The 26,479-nt window shown below is 47.8% G+C and overlaps 1 protein-coding gene across 3 annotated transcripts in view; it reads left to right on the forward strand.

Moving 5' to 3' along the window:
- Positions 1 to 1,903: 1,903 nt before the first annotated feature.
- The window catches only part of LOC147013303 (hairy/enhancer-of-split related with YRPW motif protein 1-like), a 35,542-nt gene continuing 10,966 nt past the window's right edge, over positions 1,904 to 26,479 (forward strand). Inside the window, exons 1-4 of one of the 3 annotated variants that reach the window (XM_085855007.1) lie at positions 1,904 to 1,982; positions 22,463 to 22,675; positions 22,759 to 22,822; positions 22,923 to 23,006. In XM_085855007.1, coding sequence (XP_085711133.1) covers positions 22,593 to 22,675; positions 22,759 to 22,822; positions 22,923 to 23,006 — 231 coding nt within the window. In that variant the 5' untranslated portion in view covers positions 1,904 to 1,982; positions 22,463 to 22,592. Of the gene's footprint in view, positions 1,983 to 2,347; positions 2,598 to 19,658; positions 20,336 to 22,462; positions 22,676 to 22,758; positions 22,823 to 22,922; positions 23,007 to 26,479 lie in introns of those variants that run through there. The other 2 variants (XM_085855008.1, XM_085855006.1) reach the window with 2 other exon arrangements.

Consider the following 26,479-nt stretch of genomic DNA (forward strand, 5'->3'; position numbering starts at 1 on the left):
GCAGGATGAGAATCACTTGACCACAGGTGATGCTCTACCCCCTCACAGATTCCTCGCACATAGGCCTCCTTGTCCACCCTGAGTGCACGTACAGTTTTATGCCTCAGCTCCCTGAACAGCTCAGCTCTGCCATTCAGCCTGGCCCTGCGACTCTGGTCAATGGTATCCAATGTCCCTTGAGAAACAAAATTCTTCTTCGCCTTCTGATGAGTTCCAAGACTCCTACCGGCAACATCAAGGAGGGTGGTCTTGAAGGCACTCCACAAATCTTCAGGATCCCTCAAAGCACCCAGACCCCCAAATCTCCACTCAGCCTGTTCGCAAACTCCTCAGCTACCCTCTCATCCTTGAGCTTGCCAACATCCAGCCTGGGATGGTACCATTCTCCTGGATTTAACTGCAACTTCAGAGTTGCTGCAAGCCTGTGGTCGGTATTGAGGAACTGCGCACTCCGGTAGACCTTGCAATTCTGGATCATCCTCCAGCAATCATCAACGAGCACATGGTCAATCTCCTTTGCCACACCACCAGCGTTGGAATACGTTGGAATCCAGCGATGAGCCTGTGGGCGCTTAAACCATGAACCGGCTACCCTAAGTCCATGACTTCTTGTAAAGTCAAGGAACCTCGTGCTATTATGGTTTACAGTTCCAGACCCATGTGGGGACCAACACATGTCTCATAGCCATCCCTATCAATTCCAGTCGATGCATTGAAATCCCCAAGACGAGAAGAGTATCTCGCCTGGGGCACTGATCAACCACCTATTTGAGCGTGGCACAGAATGCGTCCTTCACGGTGAGATCACTCGCCCCAGTCGGAGCACATACAGAGACCAGGGAAACGACACCTAAGGAGTGACAAATCCTTTGTCTCATAAAACGCTCGTTGAGCGGTGTTACATCAAGTATCATTGGAGTCAGCTCATTGGACACAGCTGCAGGAACTCCTTGGGCATTGGTAACCATCAGAGCGACCAGCCCAATAGTAGGTGTAACCACCCACCATGATCTCGCCGCAATCCGGTCTCTGAACCCTCAGAGAGAGCTGCAATACCGTTGTTCAAACGCTTGAGATCAGACGATAATGGAGACAGGTGATCATCCTCTCTTTAGGATAAGACATTCCAGGCACCCACCCAAATGGACCACCTCAGGTTAACCCAAGGAGCCTGCCGTCTGGTGGACGACATCTCAGCACCACCACGACACACATTACTGCATTCTGACCTGGGAAGGTTACCCCGTGGTTTCCCTCCTATCATCAAATGATGGGGGTCCCGAACGCTTTTCCCCAATCTCGTCATCCGGTGAGCTGCCTTCAAGTCTTTCCACAGATTCCCAATGGGATTCAATTCTGGGTTTTGGTTGTATGTTTTCAGAATCTCAGAGTGCATTTGTGTCACAATAACGGATTCTCTTGGTTTTGTTCACTTTCTCTGGAAGGGAGGCGGTGATGTACAGGATGGGGAAAGGGCTTGGTCGTGCACCAGAGGGTGGATGTTGGTGTTCATGAATGGGGTTGGGTGTTACCAGAGAGAGGGAGTGGGGGGTGGTATGTTCCAGAGGGTAGTGGGGGGGGGGGTAAAGAATTATGGGAGAGGTTGGGTGTACCGCGTGGCTGAGGGTAGGTATACCAGGGGTTAGGTATGTCTGAGGCGAGTGGAAGTGTGGTGTATTTGGGGAGGGAGTGGTGTGTACCAGAAGTGGTTATTCAGACTGGTATTTGGCTTTTTATTCCGGCTGTTATTTGGCTCTCATGCTGGTACATCAGATGGGGTTAACTCAGTCTGTCATCCTTCCGTGGTTGGCGAAATGAGGACCAGGCCACTGGTTTTCGGGGCATCCCATCAGCGGCAGAGCCGCACTCTCAGCCAATGGAGGATGAGGACGACACATCTCCACGTGCATCACTCGGGCCCAGCCCGCCAGACTCCTCCGCCATGTCACGTCACTTCCAGAAAAAGGACAAACTCCGAACAGGTGAGGGGGACATTGGCAGGTTTGTAGATCTTGAAGAATTACAATAAGAGTATTGAATGCACGTTTCACTAACAATATGAGTTCGCATAACAAGGGACACAGGGGAGTGCAGCTTGGTCTCTGAACATTTCATTGGTTGGAGTATTGTTTTGTGTCCGACTACGGCGGCCATCTTTGTGAAACGTGACGAAGCACGTCGAAATCGCTTTGTCCTCTTCATTGGCGACATGCAAAGCGGTTGATACGGAACGAGTCGCCTGGCAAGCGATAGCAAGCCGCTTGAGCCCTGCCGTTTTCGTGTGTGGTAACGCGATGCCGGTGATGAAAGCAGAAAGCTGCGACACTGAAGTGATGTTTCACAGTAAAGTGACACGACACCTGTTCAGCAACATTTAAAACGACATGTGAAACGTGTTTCCACAACCCTTCCGTACGTCATTGGACCGGTGTAGGTATTGCTGCACAAAACGGCATTTTCACAGAGCATTCCGTGTGAGATTCGTTCAAAAACAACGACATCCGCTTTTCCAGTGACTCGAGTTGTGCTAACCAAGATGGCGGCCCGGCGGCGACACGTCACACGGGTTGTGCTTCTTCGATGTCTTTGACAATTCAGTGAGAACGAATCGTGATAAGAAGTAAACTGCTCAGATACTCTATTCTGCAGTTGTACATTTATATTCGCCTCAATCCATATCACATCGACCGCACCTTGGTTACTGTTGCTTGGTAACCGTTGCGCGTGCTTGCTGGGCCTCAGGCTTCTGACGTTGAAGTTCGTTGGAAGGAAACTGGTGTTTGATTTCATTTTTTACCTTCTCGGATGTTCCATGGATTATTTAATCGAAAGGATAATTCCCGAAGGATTAATGACATAATTTAAATACTCTCCAGAAATAACATTTACTGGAGGTTAGTTGTGACGTCACCACAACGAACGAATTGAAATGTATTAATTATGGACAAGTAATTAGTTAAAAAATGTGGGAACCTCAACGTGGCGAGTGTGTAAGTTTGCTTTATGTTGCGACGAGACAATCATCCGCAAGGTCAGTCAAGGCCGATGTCTCCTCATGTTCAGCAGCCATATGCAACCGGCGGGGATCGAGCCCCTTCCACGGGACCACAGCAACCGGCGGGGATCGAGCCCCTTCCACGGGACCACCTCCGCTCCACGTCCGCTCCTCTGCAATCTGTCCGGCAAACTGCCCGCTCAGACCACTCGGCCACCCATCCCCACAGGTTTAAATGGAGGGTTTTATCCCTCTTAACCCTGAGGGAACGGGCATTCCACTCTCATACCATTGTTACGTCATATAACTGTGGTGTGTGGTGTACTGGCCTGCGGGGGCAGGGCACAATGCGGGGAGCGTTGTGGAGGCGTGGAGGAGTGGTTTTGGAGGTCACGTGCCTGCAAGGGATAAAGGTGTTCTCGCCGCCTGAGGCGGTGTGTAGTCTGTAGTAGTGTGCATCCGGACGGGCAATAAACAGTGTTCGACAATCCTCACGGCTATCCGAGTCCCGCTGCCCTCCGGACATTACAGTGGCGACGAGGCTGTTTTGGATCGGCGTGTGCAAAGTGCCTGGGTTATGTCGGTATTGACTTGGAGTCTTTGGCCGGGGCGATTGGATCGCTGAAGCGAGAAACTCAGCGCAACTCGCGCGGTTCGAGTTCAACACCGGGCCAGGGTCCCAGAGAAGCGCATCGCGAGTTTCGCGCGCACGGCTTCGGGCGGGTCGAGTCCTGCAGCCTGACGTCCCGCCGGCGCCTGCGAGTCGCATTGAGTGGACGACGGCCGCGCTCGGAGTTCGTTTTATTTCTGCTTTGCAAGCCTCGGGAATGGTTTCTGTGAGGCCACGGCTAAAGGACGAGGACATGAGGTTCAGCTCAGACGCGGCGTCGGCTGTCGCACAAGCTCTGAGGAATGTCCAGGGTCTCGATGGTCGGTGCGCAGCAGATGATCCGGAGGTCAGCGCGATGTTCCAGGCGCGCACAGCTGCACGCACGGTCTTCGGCGCGGGTCGTGACCGAGCGTTGCAATGCAGTCAGTCGGACGGCGGTCTGAGCACTCGGGGACGTCTACGGTGTGTGTGCCGAGAGTCAGTGCCCATCATAACGGTCATGGATGGCGGTGTGCGAAGCAACCCCTACGTCCCGGGTCGAGACCGACTGCCGGTACGGTGTTTTGTGCATGGCGTACACTTTTACGCCCCGGGTCGAGTTTCGCAGCCTGGGCCTAGCGATCCCGGCGATCCGGAGCAGGAGATGCTGCCGATGTTGAACCTGTTTTCAATTGGTCCAAAGGTGACAAGACCAATGCCAGTGGAGGTCGAGATGATCGGGGCGCTGATCGTGTGTCGAGTTGAGTCCGCTCGTGCTACCCTCGCATTGCACACGTATACTGGTGAAGCGCTACCGGCGGTTGGCAGGGCACACGTATTGGTCGCCAATTAGGGTCAGCGGGTTGCGCTCCCGCGGTTCGTGGTGCGAGGGGAGGAGCTCGCGGTTCCTGTTTCGGAGTTCGTACCTCCAGGTGCACCTGTGCCTCCTTCAAGACCCGAGGGCGAGGTTCTGGCGGCAGGAGCCGCAACGATGCAACGTGGGCTGCCGTTCATTGCCTCCGGCGACGACGATATGCGGGTCTGGAGCAACGGGAGCCGTGCCAGCGGTGACGGGCTCTCGCGCTCCGGCTACACTCATGGTACAGTGCACACCCGTGTCGTTCAGGCAATTTCAGCGGGGGATTGGAGCGAGCCGGTCGCGGTCAAGAAGTTCGTGCACCGCGACCATCGACGACAAGCAGGTCATCACAACGTCGCGACGACAACCAAGAGACGGACACGCGATGTGATTCATGGGTTGCTGATTGTTGTGTATTTGATTTTCGTTGCAAGAGTGATGCAATTTAACCTTGTTAAGATAAATGCCGACAGTTCGCGTGTGAGCATAATATGTTTGGCTGGGATCAATCGATGGGATGTCCGATATGATCGATGTGATGTGAAGGGCTTGGGGGCGATCGTGGCAAATAAAGAGGTCTGGTCGATCTCCAGCTGCGAGGGCAGCCCACGGTTCGCTACCCTGTCATGTGTGGGGATTATGCTGGGAGGACGCGCTGTACGTGAGGGGAAGGTTGCATTGGAGCAGACAATGTTTTTGTTGTATGACACTGATATGTCTCCAGGCTGCGCTGACCGTCCGTGTGGACGTGCATGGTTTTCTGGGTTGGGTTGGATGCGCGGTTTTGGTGTGCGGCTCAGAGATCGGCTCAGAGCCGGGGCTGGTTCGCTGTTCAGCGTTACCCCCACCCCTGATTTCGCCAAGGTCAGACGTACCTGGCGCCCTGGGGCGCGAACCTCTGCTCTCGCCAAGGCCGTTCGGACGTGCGTTGAGATCTCGGCTCATTGTGATGCGTGGGTTTGTTATGGGGTTGATGGTGCGCCCAGCCAACGGCGCTGTTCAGCGTCACCGCCATCCCTGAGATGGCCAAGGTCAGACGGGCTTGGCGTCGTGCAGCACAAACCTCTGGTCTCGCCAAGGTCGGCCGCGCTGGTGCCACGGGGCTTCTAGGCTCGGAATGTTTATCTGATTCGGTTCTACCTGGAGGAGATGTGCCGCCTTGTCGACCGGGGGCATTTGATGGTGCCGGGGGAGGTTCGTTCGGGAGGTCATCGCAACCTCGCCGGAGGGCGTGTAAGCATGAGCCGCCTGGGGGCGCTTCTGTTGCGTGGTGATGCTGTGCTTCCCAACTTGCTTTTTGCTATCTTTAACGCGGTCAGGTTTTTGTGGGTTCGTCGTGCAACTCAGTTTTCTAGCACCTGTCCATTGCTTTGAAATTCAACTCGCTCACATCGACACGTTATGTGGTGTGGAGGGCTGAGTTATGGGCCAGATGACACCAACGGCATTAGGGTTGCGGGTAGCAGATGAAGCACGGTTCCTTTTGTGCCGTCTCGTCTGGGTTTTGGTGCACGGCCGCCTGATTAATGCCATTTTTGGCTCTGGTTGTTTTCTGTGTGGTGGTGCCTATGCTTTTTGATTATTATCATTTTTGTACCTCTTTGCTTTTATGTCATGGTATTCTGTGCCGATTATGCCTATTATTATGATGATCATTTTATAATCATAGTTTTAGGAGGGAGGAGTGTGGTGTACTGGCCTGCTGGGGCAGGGAAATGCGGGGAGCGTTGTGGAGGCGTGGAGGAGTGGTTTTGGGGGGTCACGTGCCTGCAAGGGATATAGGTGTTCGCGCCGCCTGAGGCGTTGTGTAGTCTGTAGTAGTGTGCATCCGGACGGGCAATAAACAGTGTTCGACAATCCTCATGACTATCCGAGTCCCGCTGCCCTCCGAACATTACAATAACCACATTTTTAACACTTTTAACCCACAGGGAACGGGAATTCCACTCATGCACCACTCATCACGTCATATAACCATATTTTTAACCATTCTAACCCCCAGGGGATGTGGACTTCACACTCGCACACCACTCATCACATCGTATAACCACATTTTTAACTATTCTAACCCCCAGGGAACGGGAATTCCACTCACGCACCACTCATCACGTCATATAACCACATATTTAACCATTTTAACCGCCATGGCATGTGGATAATTTCAAAAGCTGAAGTCCGTTTGATTAAAGTTTATTCAAAAGTAATAAACTGCAGCAATAAAGACAGGTAATCGTAATATATCCTCCAATGTAAACCAAAACCTGGTGAGATGATGCTCAAGAAGGCGATTGGTTGGGGTTTAACCTTCCTCTGTTAAACATCACAGTGGGTACCGTACCTGGGTGTGCTCTGGCTTTCAAAAGGAATTAGCCACTGTGGCTTATCCAGGTTTATAATGATTAGCCACAGGAGAAAGGAAATAGCCACATATTTTATTCAAAAGTTTTTTTTTTTTTTAGCAATATGAAATAATAAGTTAATTTTAAGGTGGATGTGTGAGTTTGATGGGTGAGGTTGGTTGGATGAGTGAGTTGGATTGTTCAGATTGGTTGGATGAGTGAGTTTGACGTGTGAGATTGGTTGAATGAACGACCATCAGGGGAGGTGGTGATGGTGTGTGTGTGTGTGTGTGTGTGTGTGTGTGTGTGTGTGTGTGTGTGTGTGTGTGTGTGTGTGTGTGTGTGTGTGTGTGTGTGTGGGGGGGGGGTATGGTCGTTGTGCCTTTAGTAGGTGGTAGTGGGGGATGGGGGTGGTTGTAGACCAGGATTGGACCAACCTCATGCCAGTCAAACTCACTCATCCAACCAATCTCACCCAACAACTTCAACTTCACTCATCCAACCAATCTCACACATCAAACTCACTCATACAACCAATCTCACCAATCAACTTCACTCATCCAACCAACCAATCTCACACATCAAACTCACACATCAAACTCACTCATCCAACCAATCTCACCCAACAACTTCACTCATCCAACCAATCTCACACATCAAACTCACTCATACAACCAATCTCACCCAACAACTTCACTCATCCAATCAATCTCACACATCAAACTCACTCATCCAACCAATCTCACACATCAAACTCACTCATCCAACCAATCTCACACATCAAACTCACTCATCCAACCAACCAATCTCACACATCAAACTCACACATCAAACTCACTAATCCAACCAATCTCACCCAACAACTTCACTCATCCAACCAATCTCACACATCAAACTCACTCATACAACCAATCTCACCAATCAACTTCACTCATCCAACCAATCTCACACATCAAACTCACTCATCCAACCAAAGTCACCCATCAAACTCACTCATCCAACCAATCTCACACATCAAACTCACTCATACAACCAATCTCACCCAACAACTTCACTCATCCAACCAATCTCACACATCAAACTCACTCATCCAACCAATCTCACACATCAAACTCACTCATCCAACCAACCAATCTCACACATCAAACTCACACATCAAACTCACTCATCCAACCAATCTCACCCAACAACTTCACTCATCCAACCAATCTCACACATCAAACTCACTCATCCAACCAATCTCACACATCAAACTCACTCATCCAACCAATCTCACACATCAAACTCTCTCATCCAACCAATCTCACACATCAAACTCACACATCAAACTCACTCACCCAACCAATCTCACCCAACAACTTCACTCATCCAACCAATCTCACACATCAAACTCACTCATACAACCAATCTCACCAATCAACTTCACTCATCCAACCAATCTCACACATCAAACTCACTCATCCAACCAATCTCACCCAACAACTTCACTCATCCAACCAATCTCACACATCAAACTCACTCATCCAACCAAAGTCACCCATCAAACTCACTCATACAACCAATCTCACACATCAAACTCACTCATGCGACCAAAGTCACCCATCAAACTCACTCATCCAACCAATCTCACACATCAAACTCACTCATCCAACCAAAGTCACCCATCAAACTCACTCATCCAACCAATCTCACACTTCAAACTCACTCATCCAACCAATCTCACACATCAAACTCACTCATCCAACCAAAGTCACCCATCAAACTCTCTCTCATACAACCAATCTCACACATCAAACTCACTCATCCAACCAAAGTCACCCATCAAACTCACTCATCCAACCAATCTCACACTTCAAACTCACTCATCCAACCAATCTCACACATCAAACTCACTCATCCAAACAAACTCGTCCTACTACAGGTACTCCTACTGATTGTGTCAAAACTCACCTGGCAACCACTGACCCAACGAAGCATGTAGCGCCGAATCATTCCGAATCATTCCGGAAAAAAAAAAAACATTTCAGAAAAATTAAAATAAAATTTTGAGACGAGAATCATGGGAATCATGCGTAATTTCGGTCGATTTTTTTTTTACTAGAAACGAGTTTAAAACTACTAAAGTTAGTATATATAAGCTTGTACGAAATCACACGTGATTCCCGTAATCAAAACATACAAAATGGCGGCCGTCTCAACGAAGGTTGAATTCTGTGCTAAAATCACCCAAAATTCGTCCAAAGCTGGTAAAAAAAAAAAACCACTAAAACATGGATTAGCCACAGTGGCTAATGGGTGGTTTAAAATATTAGCCACAGGTAAGGGGGATTCGCCCTGTGGCGACGTGGCGAGCGGCAGCGCACACCCAGCAGTACCCGAGGGCCAAGCCCCGGATTATGGAGGGTGTTGTGCAAGGGTTGGTTAGTACATTGTCACCAAGCCCGGATTATGGAGGGTGTTGTGCAAGGGTTGGTTAGTACATTGTCACCAAGCCCGGATTATGGAGAGTGTTGTGCAAGGGTTGGTTAGTTCATTGTCACCAAGCCCCGGATTATGGAGGGTGTTGTGCAAGGGTTGGTTAGTACATTGTCACCAAGCCCGGATTATGGAGGGTGTTGTGCAAGGGTTGGTTAGTACAGTGTCACGTTCTGTGAAGCCACCGCTCCGCGCATGCGCAGTGTGCGCCTCCCTGGGTAATAAATGTGGTTTCGACTTTTGTGGTGTCTGGCCTTCCACCCCGCAATCCTTCGGATCGCGACACGTTTACAATCCACAACCACAATTGGCAACGAGTTTAGTGCTTTTCCAAGTCAGCATTGCTCACTATGGCGTCCGTGGGGATTCTGGTGGAGCACCAGCCGGATGAGGACTGGGAAGACTTTGCTGATAGATTGAGATAAAACTTTATCGTTCACAAGATGGCGGCGGCAGAAGATGGTGATCGTCGCCCGGCCGTTCTGCTCACCGTGTGTGGCAAAACAACATATGCCCTGATGAAGGATCTGGTTACTCCCGATAAACCGAAGGACAAAACCTTCGATGAACTGATCGAGATTGTGGCCAGATACTACAATCCGAAATCCGGGAAAATCGTGTCCCGACTCCTGGTCCAAGTTCTCCACTCATGGGAGGAAGGAAGGTCAGTCGGTGTCCAAGTTTGTTGCTGACCTTCGCAGATTGGCTGAACATTGTGAATTCGGTGCCACGTTGGATGAGATGTTGAGAGATGTTTTAGTTATTGGCATCAATAAGGAGACGATCCTCTGGAAATTGTTGGTTGTTCCCGATCTCGATCTGACTGAAGCTGTGTCAATCGCAACTACCTGCATTACTGCGGATGAGGGGCTGCGTGTTATCAGCGGCAGAGAGAGAGACTGCCAGCCGAGTTAATGCAATGATGTGAACAAACTGAGCTCATCACCATCATCAGCTGTGAAGCCCAGCTATCCTCAATTTCACAGATCTGCTCAACACATCACCTCGTTTCATAATGCGAGCTCATCTGTGCCAAAGCAGAGCAGTGGATCGTCGGGTTCTCCAACAGGTAAACCGTATTGGCGTTGTGGGGGCTGGCACTTACCCCACCTGTGTCGTTTCAAACATTGCTCCTGTTAGAACTGTGGGAAACTTGGCCATCTATGCAAGATGTGTCGCTAGACGTCGCAACATGGTACGAATCACCACATGATCAGTTTGGCCATGTCAGTGACCGGTGGTGAAGCAATACCTCCTGCTTCAAAGGAGCATGATTTGCTCAGTATGTTGGATAAAAGCAAACCCCTTGTGGTGGATGTCAGGGTGAATGACATTGCCGTGGAGATGGAGCCAGGGCTCGCCAGTCAATCATGAGTTCTGAAACTTTCAATAGGCTGTTTAGCCAGGAGACAGCGAGACCGGTACTCAGACCGGTGAACGCCAAGTTGCGAACTTACTCCAATCAACTGATACCTGTGATTGGTAGTGCGGAGGTGAAGGTCACCTACAGTGATGTGTCACGGAAACTACCCTTGTGGATCATTCAGGGAAATGGGCCGACATTGTTTGGGCGTAATTGGCTTGAATTCATCAAACTTGATTGGCCTGTGATCAAATTGATGGCTTGTGATGTTAATCACAATGCCATTCTTGACAAATACCCCTCATTGTTTGGAGGTGGCGTCGGCACCTTTAAAGGTGTTAAAGCCAAAATCTATGTGGATGAGAGTGCGAAGCCAATCTTTTGTAAAGCGAGGTCTGTACCTAACATGATGCGTCCAAAGATCGAGGCAGACCTCGACCGCCTGCAGATGGAAGGTGTAATCAGTCCAGTTGAGTTGTGATTGGGCATGTCCAATTGCTCCTGTATTAAAGTCAGATGGTAGTGTTCGGATTTGTGGTGACAACAATCAACAGGTATTCCAAACAGGACCATTATCCTCTGTCCAAGGCAAATGATTTGTTCACTACGCTTTCTGGTAGTCAGAAGTTGAGCCGCCTGGATTTGGAATCTGCTTATACTCAGATATTTTGATGTGAACTCCAAGAAGTATACATGTTATAACACTCACAAGGGGTTGTTTGTTTATAACCGCAGTCCTTTCGGAATCAAATCAGCCGCTGTTATATTTCAACGCAACATGGAGAATCTGCTGAAAACAATTCCAAATGTTGTCGTGTTTCAAGATGATGTTTTGATCACCGGCCGCAATGATTCTGAACATTTGTGTAACCTTGAGGCGGTTCTCAAACGTCTTGTTGAAGCCGGTGTTAAGGTGAAATGTGACAAATGTCGATTTATGTTACCCCAAGTGGAATTTCTCGGCCGTGTTGTCAGTGCTGATGGCATAAGGCCCAGCATGTCCAAGACGGAGGCTATCAAGGATGCTCCGACTCTTGCGAACACGACCGAGCTCAAAGCATACCTGGGTATGTTGAACTATTACTGTAACTTTCTTCTGAATCTGAGCACCGTCCTTGAGCCTCTCCACAAACTCCTTCGTAAAGGTGTTGAATGGCGATGGTGTACGCAGTGTAGTCAGGCGTTTGCTGAGGCAAAACGGTTGCTGTGTTCATCTAAAGTGTTGCTGTACTTTGGTACTGCTGAACCATTGGTTCTCAGCTGTGATGCCTCGTCTTATGGCATTGGCTGTGTGTTACAGCAACGTAATGACGGTATACTACGGCATGTAGTCTATGCATCACGCACTTTGTCAGCAGCGGAGCGTAACTTCTCCATGGTTCAAAAAGAAGCTCTCGCATGTATTTATGGTGTAACAAAGATGCATCAGTGTCTCTTCTGTGGACAATTTGAACTTGTAACCGACCACGAACCATTGCAATCCCTGTTCAATGAGAGTAAAGGAATTAACCCACAAGCCTCTGCATGCACTCAGTGTTGGGCTGAGAAGTTAGCAGCCTATGACTACTCTCTAAGTCTAAGCTGTCTAATCGAGGTTCAAATCCAGACACAGCTATAGACTGTTATCCTGGTTTTTCATGGGCAAGGGGATTCGTCAATGTGTGTGCCATGCCGTCCCTCGGATGGACGTTAAACTTGGCGTCCTGTCTGCTGGAATTAGTTGGAGGACATTAAAGATCCCACAGTGTCTTTTGCGAAGAGTAGGTGAGCTATTGCCAGCACCCTGAACAAATTACAAATTCCTGCCGTAACGTACAGAGGACACTGCATCAACGGCACGGCCACGTCCTCAGCCAATTATGCTACCCCACAGCCTTGCAATGCATATGGAAGAAGAATAAGAAGACGAATGAAAGTTCCTGCCTCAACGACTGCTGGGAGAGGGATGGCAAACTGCCCAGCATGACTCTTGGCCAAGAAACTGTTTCGGCAGCACCGACGTTCTGTAACAGAGTTTAGTACATTGGATCAGATATGTGTGTGTACGTATGTATGTATGTATGTGTGTATGTGTATGTGTATGTGTGTGTGTGTGGGTATATGTGTGTATGTGTGTATGTATGTATGTGTAGTATGTATGTATGTATGGATGTGTAGTATGTATGTATGTATGTATGTATGTATATATGTATGTATGTGTAGTATGTATGGATGTGTAGTATGTATGGATGTGTAGTATGTATGTATTATGTGTGTGTATGTGTAATATGTATTGTTGTGGTTGTGGAAATTCGCAAACCACCATTCAGGTCCCGTAGGTGAGATATCTCTGTAAGTACATGTGTAGTTAGCCCAAACCCGTTGTATAGAGGGAATTTATGTGATCCATCCGGGCTGTGACGCTTTGAGTTAGCCATTTTTTCTGTTCTATCTTTTATTTCAAACAAACAGCATCTAAACAACCATGCCATCCCCACCACAGCGCCAACCACACTACAACCACGCCACCTCCACCATCTACGCTACCACATCTTCGCCACTCGCCATTCAGCAGGCCCTGTGCGGTTACGATCTCCGGGCACAAAACAGAAACCAACGGCTATGCTCGGGGGTTTTCCTGCCTGTTTTTCCCGTCGAGGTTCTCCGCGCTCGGTGTGGAGGAGGGGCGATGCAGGGGTCAAAGGTGAGAAAGGGTGGGGGCCTCTTTTTGGGGGAATAATTCCCTGGCTCCACGCCAAGACTGACTCCCCCCTGTCCCCCGCACGGTGTGGGGTGGAGGGAAAGCGAGAGGTCACGCCCCACTTCGAGAGGCTTCTCCAAGAAGCTCGAAGGGAGGCGGGGCCGAAAACGGGGCGGAGCGAAGGGCGGAGTCCCGCGCTACAAAAGGCGGACAGGACGGACCTTGAGGGTTGTTGGGTTGGTTGGTCGAGAGTTGGAGTGAGTAGTTAGTCGAGGGTTGGTCTTCATGGTCGTCTTCTGGCTCGAGTCGCGAGCTTGTGGTTCCTGCCTTGCTTCATTGACCCGTGCGCGAGCGCGGAAAACAGCGCCGAACAAACCCCGTCCGTTTCCCCAAAACCCCATCCGTACAGTCGAGCGGACCACACGAGCGACACGCGGCACGAGCTCGCGGAGCACGCCGGAGGGGCTCGGAGTTGCGGTCGCAGAAGGAAGACTCGACGGGATCAGGGAAGTCGCACTTCCATTTTCTTTTGGGGTTTGGTGTAAACGTGTGTGTGTCGGCGCCAGTCTGGTGAAGTAAAACTGTTAAGTGTTGCCGTGTATTCGCGTAGTCGGTCGTAGCTCTGCATTGTTGTTGTTGTTTTAAATTGCTTTATGTGCATTCTGTTTGGCTGTATATGTGTGCTCTCCGTGTGCCGCGGAATAAATGTGCATTATGTTGAACTGTGAAATGAATGCGAGGGAAAAACCTTCGGAGTGTAGGCTTTATTTCACTTGATTGAAGCCGCTTCTACAGACACATCAGGGAATACATGTGCAGCAAGGAATACATGTGTAGCAAGGAGTACATGTGCAGCAAGGTATACACGTGCAGTCGATCACCGCAAAATAAATCAGCAATTAGCACGGAGTCCGGTATACTCTCAATTCTTACCATTCAACGAGCACCAAGTGAACCACCGCCGTAAATGACAATGCCCCAGGGACAATCCCACCGACCGCACGGAATCTCGGTTTTATCTGTCCCGTGTGCGAGCCGCGCGACATGTGATCACGCGTCACATCCTTCAATTCATCACAAACTGTTTTCCCGTTTCGCTTCGTCTTTTCTTTAATTGAATCTCCATCTTGCTTCACGTAACGGGTTCGTCGTGGGCTTAATACGCCCGTTAATTAATCGGAACCGTCGAGGCCGACGATAACACTGCTCGGTTATCCCGATAGCACGGAACGGATCGCTTAAGCGGCCCGTGTCTGGAGTCGACCTGCGGCGAGGTGCGATCGCCCGGTCTACCAGCCGCGTGGGTACTTAGGTAGGTCGAGTTTGGCGAACAACCCTATCCCACGCGGGTGGCCGATTGGCACGATCATGGTGAGGCCGAAAGGCCCACCCGTGACTGGCTCACGGTGTTAGTCCGAGAGGGTCACGACAGAATTGTCCGTCCGGTGGGCGACATTCCGCGATTCGAGTCACGTGGCCGATCGCACACCGGCGGGCGCGAATTCGCAACAGTATATATGTATGTATGTATGTGTAGTATGTATGTATGTGTAGTATTATGTATAATGTGTGTATGTGTATGTATGTATGTGTAGTATGTATATATTGTTACGAATTCGCGCCCGCCGGCATGCGATCGGCCGCTTTCCACTAATAGCGACCGCGTCGCCCACCGGATAGACAATTCAGTCGTGACCCTCCTGGAACTATCGCCAGAAACCAGTTACGGGTGGGGGTTTTAACCTCACCACAGCCCAGTCCGCATTCTACCCGCGCGAAATAGGGTCACCCGCTGAATATTGAAACACCTAAGTACTTGCGCGGGTAACCTACCGAGGGGCCGTACCTCGCCACAGGTCGGCTTGGGACACGTACAACTGAAGTGGTCCGTACCATTCTACAGCGATAACCGAGCGGGTATTATCGCTGACCTCGACTGATCCGATTCTCTTTACCAGGTGTTTACAACCCAACTAATTATTCCACGATGCAAGATGGCATTTCCAATGGGGGAATGAGGATGCAACGAACGGGATACATTTCACACAAGCACATTTATTATAACACACATGTATTCAGAAGCAAGGCAGTCATGCAATGTACAAGAAACAAATAGAAAGCGTCACCACCGAATACGAGCAATTTACATTACTTACACAGGTCTACTTATCGGGACACGGCGCCACAGCAGTCATACAAAAGCAAAAGAAAGACCTCCCCATAGGCAGGGAGGTAGACAGGGTCTGCGGACCTTTATGGCCGTGAGCCTTGGCTGACCAAATAGGCCCATGAGACCGATGCAGGTTACCTGCCCCCCCTCGGTGGTCGGCGAGTCATGACGCCCCGTCCCCACGGCAGCTAGCGTGGCCGCGCCTGATTCCGGGCCTCCCGCGTGGCCGACAAGCTCCCTCCGGCGCTCCTCGCCCAGACGCGCAGGTTCGCGCCACACAGCCGGCAGAGCTGCGCCTTCAGTCCGCGTCTCTGATGCATCGCCCGGACTCGTCATCGGCCCACGCCTCCAACAACAGGTCGCTCCACAGGACCACCGGGAGACAGGGGAAGAAATCGTGCACCACACGGAGAACGCTGGAGCATGAACCAAGAAGAAGAGAGAAGCCCCAAGAGGTGGACCAGTGCCAACGAGACCAAGAACGAAAGGGAGGGAGAGAGAGAGGGAGCCTTGCGTGCGGTCCACCTTAAATAGCGCGGGGCTCCGCCCTTCGCTCCACCTCGTTTTCGGCTCCACCTTCTTTCGAGAAGCTTCTTCCAAAGAGGGGTTCCTCCCCTTTTTCCACCCCACGCCGTGCATCCACCAATAGGGAGCGAGCGCCTCGCCGCTTCTCGTGCCAGCCTTGGTGCCACAGAGGTGTGCGAAAACCCGCGCACTACCACAGGTTTCCTTGTCTGCGTTTTCACTCCGCGTGTTCGGACTCCTTTTTGACGCGAAAAGGGTCGTAGTGTGCTCTGTCGGTCCAAAATAACGATAGAGAAAGAAAAACACTATCTCAAAGGGTCGCAGCCCGGTGAACATGAAGAAAACCCTCTAAACAATGGTGGGGAAACCTATCTAACACCAACTTAGCGGCATAAACTAATCTGAGGTGCTTTATGATGTATTGTGAATTTCCACAGCCGTAACAGTATGTATGTATGTATGTATGTATGTGTAGTGTGTATGTACGTATGTGTAGTATGTATGTATATCTATGTATGTTTGTGTAGTGTGTGTGTGTATGTATAGTATGTATGTATTGTATGTGTAGTATGTATATATTATTATGGCTGTAGAAATTCGCAGCACACCATATAGGTCCTTAGTTAGTTATGCCGATAAGTCTGTGTTCAGTTAGATTTCCCCACCGTTGTTTAATGGGATTTATTCGTGTCACAGGGCTGTGATCCTTTGAGATAGTGTTTTTCTTTTCCTATCGTTATTTTGGATCAACCACATTTCAACCACCAACCACAACAACCACGATTGCCTCAAACAAAAACAACCACGATCAACACCAACCACGATCGCCTCAAACCACAACAACTACGATCGCCTCAAACCATGATCAACACCAACCACGATCACCTAACCACCTTCCCCGCTACACCAACTGCCGATCCCCTTCTCCACACACCAAACCACAGCCCTCTCCGCTCATGTAAACCGTTTCTACGAGGCGAAGGAAACCAGAGGAGTTCCGATGGTGCGCGGATTTTCCCGTCTGCTTTTCCCGCGCTTTGGTGTGGGGGAAGTGCGATTCCAGCCAGAGGTCAAAGGTGAAAAAAGGTGGGGGCCTGATGTTGGGGAAATGAATCTCCCTGGACCTGTGCCAAGAAAGATTCTGTCAGCCCCCGCGAGGTGCGCGGGGAGGGGGACGAGAGGGCACGCCCCATTTTCTGGAAGCTTTCTGCAGGAGCTGGAAGGTGGGCGGGGCGATAAAAGGGGAAGGGCGAGGCGTTGGAACGGAGGAAAATAAGGGCGTGCAGGACGCCAGCTCGGTGTGTGTGTTGGTTTTCGTGGGGGCGTGGGGCTTCTTCTTCTTCTTCGTCGTCTTGGTCTTGGAAGAGTCTTGAGTTCGGTGGTTCGGGTCAAGTCGTCGGAGCTTGCAGTCGGTGGGGAGTCCGGGCGTGGCACCAGGGATGAAGACGGGAGGCGTCACTTTTCCAGCTCTGTCGCGCAAGCCTGCGCATCCGTGTGGAGAGCGCCAGAGAGAGCTGGCCGGCTCCGTGGAAGACCGAGCTCAGCCGCGGCTGTCCTAGCTGCCGTGGGGGACAGACGTCGCGACTCACCCACCATCGCTCCACGAGGGTGCAGGTAACCTGCAATGGTCTCGTGGGATTCGTTCGGTCTGCCAAGTCCCATGCCATAAAGGTCTACGGACCCTGTCTGTGGGGGTAGTCTTTTATTTTCCTTGGGTTTTGCTTTCGAATGAATGTTGGTGGCGCCGTGTCCTGTAAGTAAAAACTGTTAAGTGACTAGATAATTGCTTATAGTTGGTTGTAGTGCTTTTACCTTGCTCGTGTCTTGTCCCCTTCCCCCATTGATTGCATGGCTGTATATGTGTGCTGTGTAAAATAAATGTGCTTGTGTGAATGTTACCGTTCGTCGTGTCTTTTTCCCCCATTGGAATGCCACATTGCATCTCGGAATATTAGCTGGGTTTTAAATACCCATTAAATAGAATCGGATCCAGCGAGGTCGGGCGATAATACCTACTCGATTATCACTGCAGAACAGAACGGACCGCTTGAGCGGTTTGTGTCCAAGCCGACCTGCGTCAAGGTATGGTCTCCCGGTTGGCTACCCGCGCAGGTACTTAGGTATATCGATATTCGGCGATTGACCCTATTTTGCGCGGGTAGAAAATTGGCTAGGCCGTGGTGGGGTTGAAGACCCACCCGTGACAGGGTTCCGGCGTTGTTCCGGAAGGTCACGACTGAATTGTCCGTCCCGTGGGCGACGTGGCTACTATTAGTGAAAAGCGGTCGTTCGAACGCTGGTGGGCACGAATTCGTAACAGTATGTATGTGTAGTATGTATACATGTATGTGTAGTATGTATGTATTATGTGTAGTATGTATATGTATGTATTATGTGTAGTATGTATGTGTATGTGTAGTATGTATGTATGTATGTATGTGTAGTATGTATGTATGTATGTATGTGTCGTATGTATATATCCGAATTCGGATCTCGACCAAATCGAATAAATTCCTCATTGTCACACACCCAACCTGTCCACCAAGTTTCGTCTGAATCCATCCACAACTTTTTGAGATACCGTGCCACATATCATTTTTGGCGCGATCTCTCAATGGTGAAGAATCACTTTAAAAATTCTACAAGCCGGATCCAGATCTTCACCCAAATTTAATCAAGTTCTCCTTGTCACACACTGAATCTGCCCACGAAATTTCTTCCGGATCCATCCACAACTTTTTGAGATGTCCTGTACACAAACAAACAGACAGACAGAGAAGGGTGAATACATAACCTCCTTCACCTTCGGTGGTGGAGATAAAAAAAAATTGTAAAAATTGACGATTTAGGCTACCTTGACCATTTGACCTGAAAAGCAATCGGCATCAATGACCCAATATACAAACCCTGTTCAAATTTAAAGTCAATTGGATTAAAATTGACAATTATATGCAACCTTGACCTTTTGATATGTAAAAAAACAACAATCAGCTTCTAGTTTTTCATTGTTGAACCAATTCAGTGACCTAATATACAAAGGCTGCTCAAATTTTAGGTCAATTGGATGAAAATTGACGATTTTATGCAACCTTGACCTTTTGATCTAAAAAATGGAACAAACAATCTGCTCCTTGCTTTTCATTGGTGAACCAACTCTGTGACCCAAGATGCTATTTTTTTTTTTTTAATTCCAAGTCAATTGCAAGAAAATTGATTTTATGTGACGTTGACCTTTTGACCAATTTATTAATTTGTCTTCTTCATATTGTCATAATGAAGCTTTGTTGAAAATGTGATACTCAAATGGTAAAAAAAAGTTACGGCCGGACAGACACACATCCCCGGACAGACACACAGAAGCGATTGCAAAACCCCACTGCACAGGCGACAGGTTAATGAAAACTATGCTTACATTTACAAGCAAACATTAAGGTCATTAATCTTACATTTACAAACTCGTATTTTTCTGTTTTCTCTTTTTCTCCTTTCTCTATTAACCATTTTATTTATTTTATGGGATCCATTTCCCACCGGTCGTGCATGAGGCGGGGAATGCTGGCATTGCTGGAGGCAATGTGCGCAGGTGCAGGAGGCATGGGTTGCAGATGCAGGAGGAAGAGGGTGCAGGAGGCATGGGGTACAGATGCAGGAGAAAGAGGGTGCAGGAGGCATGGGGTGCAGATGCAGGAGGAAGAGGGTGCAGGTGCAGGAGGCAGAGGTTGCTTGATATCCTGGAGGCAGAAGGTGCTGGTGCTGGTGATGCTGGAGGTATAGGATGCTGGAGATATTGGAGACAAAGGATACTTGAGGCGTCACCCCCAACAGTCTCGTAGCGCCTTGCGGGTTCGTTGCATGCAGTAACGGCGGCCAAGCCTTTCACTTGGCTCGTTCTCAGCCAGACGTTGACGGATGGCCAACCAGGGAAGAATGGCCGGTCGTTAACCTCTTGGCGCCCGGTGCCGCTAATGCCTGGGACTGGCCGCTGCAGCGTGTTCCCACGTCCGAGTCACGCCGCAGCAGGCAGCCCGCCAGCAATGGGCATAGTTGGCAGCCCGTGCTGACCCACCTGTTACATCATCCTCACGGATAATCCCGATTGGTTTAAATGCTCCACAAATTTTGCACAAAGTGCCGCTGGGCCATTCCCCCCCCCCCTTGTGGGTAAGGGAACAATGCAGGGGTTGCCGGTGCGTGACCATCCCACCAGCTACATGATGGGGAGACCTTCACAGGGCGCACACTCCAAACTTACAGAAGGGCTTTTTCCCTCCCTCACACGGACCTTTTAGGAATCATTGATGTTTGCACGAGGACATGTATCGTGACTTATGAGCTATCAGGTATGGATCTCTTGGACGCTTTGATTCAAACATTATCAGGGGGTGTGAAGGCGGCTGTCCTGTGTACTTGCATTCATTTCCACCCACTCTGTTCGACTGTTGCTTCCATTTCCATAGTCACCAGAAGGACATTGCTGGTGTCTGCAGACCATCGTACGAGTATTGACAGAAGAAGCTTGTCTGTTCAGCATCACATGTTTCCAAACCAGAGAGTCAACTGACCTGTGCTCCCCAATAGATCGCCCCCTCATTCTTTCTATTTCTATATCTCTATCTCTATCTCTATATATCTCTATATATCTCTATCTCTATCTCTATATATCTCTATATATCTCTATCTCTATCTCTATATATCTCTATATATCTCTATCTCTATCTATATATCTCTATATATCTCTATCTCTATCTATATATCTCTATATATCTCTATCTCTATCTCTATATATCTCTATATATCTCTATATATCTCTATCTCTATCTCTATATATCTCTATATATCTCTATCTCTATCTATATATCTCTATATATCTCTATCTCTATCTATATATCTCTATCTCTATATATCTCTATCTCTATCTCTATCTCTATATATCTCTATATATATCTCAATCTCTATCTATATATCTCTATATATCTCTATCTCTATCTCTATATATCTCTATATATCTCTATATATCTCTATCTCTATATATCTCTATATATCTCAATATATCTCAATATATCTCTATATATCTCTATATATCTATATCTCTATATATCTCTATATATCTCTATATATCTCTATATATCTCTATATATCTATATCTCTATATATCTCTATCTCTATCTATATATATATCTCTATATATCTCTATCTCTATCTCTATATATCTCTATATATATATATATATATATATATATATATATATATATATATATATATATATATATATATATATATATATATATATATATAAATATATATATATATATATATATATATATATATATATATATATCTCAGTCTCTATCTCTCTCCCCCTCTGTGCAGCGTCCTTCGCTCTATGGCTGACAAGTTTTCTCATGGATCAACCTGAAAATTCTGTTCTGCTGATGAAGCCGTTGGGGCAGAAACAACGCTCTCCGATACTAGTGTTGATGTGAACTCGTGAAACTCCACGTGGCCACTGTACATGTTCCTTGTGTGTAGTGATCCATGGTCATCGCCAGTGAAGATCTCACCAGACGTAAATATTTATATTCAGTGTATTGACATTCCCAGGTGTTCCTCTCCGGGCAGACATCCCTGATCACGGGTAATGCTTTGGTACATTGACTTGTTAAGAGGAAGGGATGTGCGATGGGTGTTTAAGGTCATGTTCGGATGATGATGATGGTGGTGGTGGTTGCATGGGAGGTGTTGAAAGTGTAACATCACCCGAATGTGCTGCACTCATAACACGCTGTACATGCACGGTACAAATCGATTGCATGAGGACTCGTGAGTGAACAACGAGATCCACACTCAGTGACCAAAACTGGGCATCCCGTTCACGGATCTTCTGCTTCACATGCATCGAGTCCTTTACACCTCTCCTCTTCCAATGTTTAGACAGTAGGTCTACTGCCGAACTCGGACTGGGCATGCTTGGGTGTGGCACTCACACGCAGATTGGGTTACGATGCGTCCGCTCAAAGCCCCCCCACCCCGGCATCGTGAAAGACCCCAAGGGATGTGATGCAGTGTGGAATCCCCCTCGCTCTACAATCGGGGCATCATGACGTCATACACACCCACCGCGATGCAACAACACCCTCTGTTCCGCGCACTCTCCTTAATGTCCCTGTACATGTTTAACTTACAATCTAGAAACACGACACACACACACACACACACACACACACACACACACACACACACACACACACACACACACACACACACACACACACGCCTTCAGTGTGATTACAGCTCTTGCTCTACCAAGCCCCGCCCACAATCTTCTCTGCGCAGCTGCATTGTGTCCCTAATTTTCAGATGCCCCGCCCACGCCACGCCCCTTGCCTCCAGCGCAGATTTGGGTGGGCAGTATATCATTGTCATTCCCTCCTACCAGCGCACTGACCATTTCGTTGGACCGTGCACAGGGTGGTTTATCCAGGAGGTGACAAACAAAACGGCTCAGCAAGTTCACAATTATTCAAACGCTGAGAACACGCCTTGGAGACCTGCGGGATCACCATAGTTCTGGGCTGGACGGTCTGTTTCGGAGCCGACATGAAGAGGACCAGCCAGGAGTCGAGCTCGGAGAGCGAGTTAGAGGGCAGTGTTTCGGAGGAAGAGGTTATTGGACTTCCCGGGTAAGTAGGTGCACTTGGCCAGACCTGCATTCTAACACCTTTCTTGAGATCAAGCTTCTTGATGATCATTTTATTGTACGCAGGCATGATGGGACGACCTTCTCAAGAAACTTCACCCAGAGCGTTGCCAGGAAGCGTCGGCGGGGGGTATGTAGTTCCCTTAGGTGGACAACTTCCGAAATCTGTGCGGTGACAACATTGTTTGACGTTCACTTGCCCCGTGTCACTTGTTTCCCTTTTGCCTTAGATCATCGAGAAACGGCGACGAGATCGCATCAACAGCAGCCTTGCAGAGCTGCGCCGTTTGGTTCCCAGGGCGGGCGAGAAACAGGTGTGAAAGGTTCTACCCTCGTGGTTGTGCGGCTCTCTCCTGGCACTTTGCTTTTCATTTTGTTCAGCTATATCACCAGCACTCGTTAAGTGGAACTTTTCCTGCAGTAATTGCAGACTCGGTGGCGTAATTGTTGGAGCTGCGTCCGCTCCAAGTCTGTGAGGTCGGTGGTCCAAACCCTGGCCGAGTTATACCAGACTTTAAAGATGATACGTGCTGCTTGCTTGCTTGATGCTCAACATTGAAAAGTATAGAGCATGGAAAAAAACAATGCTGGGAAGGCAATGGCAAACCACGCAGGATAACCCTTGCCAAGAAACTGCTTCAGCAGCGCCAACAATCTGTGAAGCGTATGGTACGTCAAAAAAAAATGTGCTCGTCATATTGGTCGGTGTACAGGCGGCAACTCTACCAATCCACATTCATGTTTGTGCTGAGAGTGCAGACTGGTTCGTATGTGCGGTGACTGAGTATTTACAGAAGTTCTCGTGCATGTTTATGACGTCATAATTGAAGAATTTGCAAACCCACAGATGTGCTGCACTAGTACTTTTTAATCGCTTTTTAAACTGAGTTGAGGCTCATGGAGGAGCTTGTACACGTGCAGGTTGATACACTGGTCAAAGATGTCGTGAAAAATCCGTTTAGTTATTCACGAATTACAAGGACAATAGACAAAGTGGAGAAAACAAAACGGTGTACCGGATTCGAACCCTGCATCTCAGTATCATGAGCTGTGCTGAGGTGTGAATGCCAACTGAGCCACATTACCCATTTTCTTCATCTATTTTTAGTTTTTGCATCGATTTATTTATTTATTTAGTTAGTTAGTTATTACCACCGCCATCGAAGGTGAAGGTTATGTTTTCACCCCTCAATGTTTGTTTGTTTCTTTGTGTATCGGATATCTCAAAAAGTGGTGGACTGATTTGGATGAAACTTGGTGGACATGTTGTGTGTGTGACCACGACGAATTAATTCGATTTTGGTGAAGATCCGGATCCAGATCCGACTATTGAATTTCTTAAGTGATTCTTCACCATTGAGAGATGGGGCCAAAAACGATATATAGCATGATATCTCAAAAAGTGAAGGACGGATTTGGATGAAACTTGGTGGACATGATGGGTGTGTGACCACGACGAATTAATTAGATTTTGGTGAAGATCGGAATCCGGATCTCGATGTGAGAATTATTTAGTTTTTTTAAGTGATTCTTCACCATTGAGAGATCAGGCCAAAAACGGTTATAGAGCACAATATCTCAAAAATATTTTGGGCCAGATATGTTCTCGTGGATCAGGCATTACGTGGCGGAAGGATGGATGCGCTCTCCTGAGTGCCCTTCTAGTAATGGTACCCAGTCAAATGGGCTGGGTAATTAGGTTACCAAGTCAAATGGACTGGGTAACCTATTGTTTTTCTTCTGTTTATTTCTTATTCTTTATCCGCCGGCAATTTGCGGGTTCTTTCAGTTGAAAAATCATTTTCTCAGGAACGGTAATTCCGATCGACACGAAATTTACACCATAGTATGTATCTTTTTTGATAGCATACTTAATTGATAATTGTGACGTCATAGGTCACGTGGTACGGGAGCCATCTTGAAAAAAACCGATAAACTTTAGACCTCTGTATCTCTGAAACCGTGCAATGGAATTTTTTTCGCTTCATACATTTTAATAAGCTCCCAATGGGGAACACGGGTGATTTTTCGTGACGTCATCGGTGAAGCAGTTTGCCAGTGAAAATTCGTCAAGTAGAACGCTGCATGGGAAAAATCTGAAATTTCTTGATTGTCATTGACACAACAAATCACCGTAAAAAAATTATTATGACGTCATAGGTGACGGTTCGGCAGCAATCTTGTTTTGAAAAAAATAATTAAAAACATCTTCTTCTCCAGAACGGCTGAACAGATTGAGGCGAAACTTTACAACCTCATTCCCCATGACATCCTTTTACAAGTTTGTTAATTTCTTATTGATAGGTCGCATGGTTTGGTGGCCACCTTGAATTTACCCTAAAACCTTCAAACTTCTTCTTCTCCAGATCGGCTGGTCAGATCAAGGTGAAACTTCATATACGTATTGCAGACGAGTAGTGAATATAAGTTTGTTAATGAATAATTAATTGGTCACATGGTTTGGCAGCCATGCTGGATTCAAGAATAATATTAAATAATGTTTTCTCTGGAACTGCTTAATCTGTCGAAGTGAAAATTTGCAACAACCATCTTCCATCATATCTGCATACATGTTAAAAATTATGACAATCACACGTCACATGGTTTGGTGGCCATCCTCGATAGAAAAATGCACCTTATCCGATTAACACGAAACTTCACACATATGTTCCACTCCACGATTGGAAGCAGACTCTAAATTTATGATGTCATAGGTCACATAGTTCGTCAGCCATCTTGGATTGAAAATTAATGAATTTTAGAAATCGTCTTCTCCAGAACCGCTGGACAGATTGAGGCAAAAATTCACACACACTTTCCCCAAAACATCCTTTCACAAGTTTGTTAATTTCTAATTGATAGGTCACATGGTTTGGTGGCCATATTGAATTTACCCGAAAAACTTCAAATATCTTCTTCTGCAGAACAGTTTAACAGATCAAGGGGAAACTTGACATACGTATTGCACATGAGTCGTGAATATAATTTGTTAATTTCTAATTGATAGGTCGCATTATTTGGCAGCCATGTTGGATTCAAGAATTATATTAAATAATGTTTTCTCTGGAACCACATAACCTTCTTCTTCTTTTTCTTTTTCTTTTTCTTCTTCTTTTTCTTTTTCTTTTTCTTTTTCTTTTTCTTCTTCTTTTTCTTTTTCTTTTCCTTTTTCTCTTTCTTCTTTCTTCTTTCTTCTTTCTTCTTTCTTCTTTCTTCTTCTTCTTTCTTCTTCTTTCTTCTTCTTTCTTCTTCTTTCTTCTTCTTTCTTCTTCTTTCTTCTTCTTTCTTCTTCTTTCTTCTTCTTTCTTCTTCTTTCTTCTTCTTTCTTCTTCTTTCTTCTTCTTTCTTCTTCTTCCTTCTTCTTCCTGCTTCCTTCTTTCTTCTTCTTCTTCTTCTTCCCGTTAGGGGTCGCCACAGCGGATGAACCGTCTCCATTTCGCTCTATCCTCCACATTTTCCATTGACACTCCAACCGCCCGCATGTCTGCCCTCACCGCATCCATGAACCTCTTCTTTGGCCTTCCTCTTCTCCTCCTGCCTGGCGGCTCCATCCTCAGCATCCTTCTCCCAAGATACTCCGCTTCCCTCCTGTGCACATGTCCAAACCATCTCAATCTCGCCTCTCTCACTTTGTCTCCAAACCATCCTACCTGCGCTGTCCCTCTAATATACTCATTCCTTATCCTGTCCATCCTCGTCACTCCCAACGAGAATCGCAGCATCTTTATCTCTGCCACCTCCAGCTCCGCTTCCTGTCTTTTTGTTAGCGCCACCACCTCCAAACCAT

Source organism: Eptatretus burgeri, chromosome 14, assembly GCF_056783735.1.
Source record: "Eptatretus burgeri isolate ZD-2024b chromosome 14, Ebu_testis_v1, whole genome shotgun sequence".
Lineage (NCBI taxonomy): Eukaryota > Metazoa > Chordata > Myxini > Myxiniformes > Myxinidae > Eptatretus > Eptatretus burgeri.